Below are 2724 nucleotides of genomic sequence, written 5' to 3'. Positions count from 1 at the left end.
TATAGGTAATATCATCTTTAGTAATATCTAAATACCATCCTACGTTAATATTGGTATAGTTTTAGTATTGCAGTTGGTATCATATTTAACAAGTATTTTCATTAGCATATGTTGTTATATTGTTGGTATCTTAATCAAGTCTATTTGAACCTGATAACCTAGCTGCGTCGATTGGTATCAGACTCATACAGTTAAAAGCTAAATTAAGTTGTTAATTAAATTAATAATTAAGTAAAATTGGATAATACTAGGCCTTCTACTGAGTGTAAGAAACTGATTTTAAGCACTATTATCATATTCCTGAAAATACTAGTAATTTTGGCCCGGTCCTTAATTATATTGTAGATCAAATTGGTGAATTAAGATCAGAAGTTGATAACATACGTGTCGTTGTATTAATATTGAAAATAAGATATCAATAACCACAACCGATATTAATAAAAAAAATAAAAAAAAAAAAAAGTAAGTGATCTAAAAGAACAAGTTAAACAAGTGCAACTTGCTTTAACAAACGAGATTAGACATCAATCTAATGAAGAAAGATCACCTAATAAGGAAAAAATCGTCCCTTATAAATATAAATATCCTTTTCAAAATTTAGATAAAATAAGACGTTTACGGTATCACTCCCTAAAAGACCTACTAGTAACCAAGAAAAGGACGAAGAAACTAAAGATGAGCCATCGTCTTCAGAAGAAAAAACGCTTGAAGAATTACAAACCTTATTCGATAAGGAAGAAGACCCTGATAAACTAAACGGAATAATGAAAATAATTTCTGAAAAAGGGATTGCTTCTGATAATGAAGTAGAGGAGAATAACTATGTTACTTTAGAGGAAGATTTATATCAACAAATGAGATTAATGAAGTTAGATGATCTAGACTTTCTACCTATAGAAGTTGTTCAACAAAAGATTGAAAACAAACTAGGTAAAAGGGTAATGGATAATAATGATATTGGAGAAGAAATTATTAATGAAAATATTAATGTAAACAATGTTATCCAAAGACCTAGGTATCAAGGAGAAGGAGTTGCACACGACCAAGATACATACCAGGGAAGACTACCCGGTTTAGTGTCAAGGTTATGCCTAACCAAATTCCTAAACAAGAAGAAGTGACTCTTGAACCTATGAGTCAAACGGGTAATAAGCTTAAGTTAGATGGTGTAAGAGATAGACAAGATGTTTTAGATCAGTGGAAGAAGAGTATGAGTAGTGTACTCAATTTAAACACTGAATGGACTTCTGAAAATTTCTTAAATTATAATGAACATAGTTTTTATGACTGTGTAGAAGACTGGTATGATGGTATAGATGAAGAAGTCAAAGCTACATTAAGAGCTAGTGAATCTCCTACTAAAATGTTTAGACAGTTATGTCAATACATTGAGTTAGAATTCATTGGTCCTAGAGCTGATCTTAATGAAAAACGAATGGAATATCAAAGAAAGTTAAGTAATTTGCCCATCTATAATATGAAATATGTTGATAATTACATTATCGAATTTGAAACATATTATTATAAAATTGGTGAAAATGAAACAAATCTTAGAATGTTCTACGATAAATTACCAAGTCCTCTTAATGAAGAAGTTAGTGAAAAATATCAAGAATGGAAAGAGAAATTCTTATCTAGGGATGCCCTAGGTAATAGAATTGTTTTTCTAAGAAAATGGATTGAAAAGAAATGTAGAGAGGTTGCAGGAACCCAACAAATGAAGAGACAATTTCTCACTTGTTGGGATTTCCCAAATAACTATGGATGTGAAAGAAAAAACTATAATAAGAGGAAGAATTATAAGAAAAATAAATTTGACAGATCAAGAGGAGAAACCTATAAGAAGAAGTACTATAACATAAATACAGAAAACCGAGTAGGTTTTTCAGAAAGGCAGCATATTGTCCTGAGAAAAAGAAAACATGCAAGTGTTTGGTCTTGTGGAGAATTAGGAAACTATGCTAATGAATGTAAGAAAGTTAATCATAAACTAATAAAAGCCTCAGGTAGTTGGGACTACATAGAAATACCAGAAGATGAGGCTTTAGATTTGGCTTTAAGTAATAATAAAGGAATAGTAGAAATCATAGAAGAAGAAAATGAGTATAATGAAGAACCTGAAGATAGTGAGTTTGAAGATGAAAATTATGAAGAAATAATTACAATGATAAAAGGGGAAGTATTAGAAAACTCAGAATCAGACGATGAGGATAAAATTAAAGTAAAATGACTATAGATCAACTAAAAAGAGCTAAGTATTCAATTGAAGATAAAGACCTAGACCAAATGAACAAAGAAAGCTGGAAACTTTCCCCTGATTACTTAAAGATAAAAATATTTAAAACTTCTTTATTTAAAACTAGAACTAAATATGTATGTGAAGAAATGGAAGGAAGTATAGTAATCAAGGATTGTGAAAGGAAAGCAGCAGAAATTAATATCATAAATTGGAAAAGCATTAAAGAACCATAAAGAAAAAGGAAATTATAGTTATATTTTGTATTGGTGCAGTACAAGTATACATAACTCCTTTATAAGATTTTTGGTAAAATGTTAAATGTTTAAGCTTTGTTTGTAGACACAAAGAATTCTATTGAGCAAATTATTAGTGGTATCACTTGTAGCTTAAGCCAAGGAACTGTAAGTTATATATGTGAACCAAGATACTATGTGAAGCCTAGGAGATTCATATGCTCCAAAATTTCTAGCAATCAAGTTATTAAC

General features: G+C 29.8%; 1 protein-coding gene across 1 annotated transcript; it reads left to right on the top strand.

The window, feature by feature from the left end:
• Nucleotides 1-764: 764 nt before the first annotated feature.
• LOC110711333 lies at nt 765-2230 on the top strand. Its single transcript, XM_021889710.1, has 2 exons — nt 765-938; nt 1016-2230. The coding sequence occupies exons 1-2, from the start codon at nt 765-767 to the stop codon at nt 2228-2230; spliced, it is 1389 nt and encodes a 462-aa protein (XP_021745402.1).
• The last annotated feature ends 494 nt before the right edge of the window (nt 2231-2724 follow it).

The sequence above is a fragment of the Chenopodium quinoa genome, unplaced genomic scaffold (genome assembly GCF_001683475.1).
Source record: "Chenopodium quinoa cultivar QQ74 unplaced genomic scaffold, ASM168347v1, whole genome shotgun sequence".
NCBI lineage: Eukaryota > Viridiplantae > Streptophyta > Magnoliopsida > Caryophyllales > Amaranthaceae > Chenopodium > Chenopodium quinoa.
Note: the sequence above shows the minus strand (reverse complement) of the source record. Positions and strands in the feature narration are given on the sequence as shown.

Bases quoted from the DNA above. Each gene is read 5' to 3' on its own strand.
- LOC110711333 (XM_021889710.1), top strand. From the start codon at position 765: ATGAAAATAATTTCTGAAAAAGGGATTGCTTCTGATAATGAAGTAGAG. The intron at 939-1,015 runs GTAATGGATAAT...CCAAAGACCTAG, and splicing joins AAAACAAACTAGGTAAAAGG to GTATCAAGGAGAAGGAGTTG.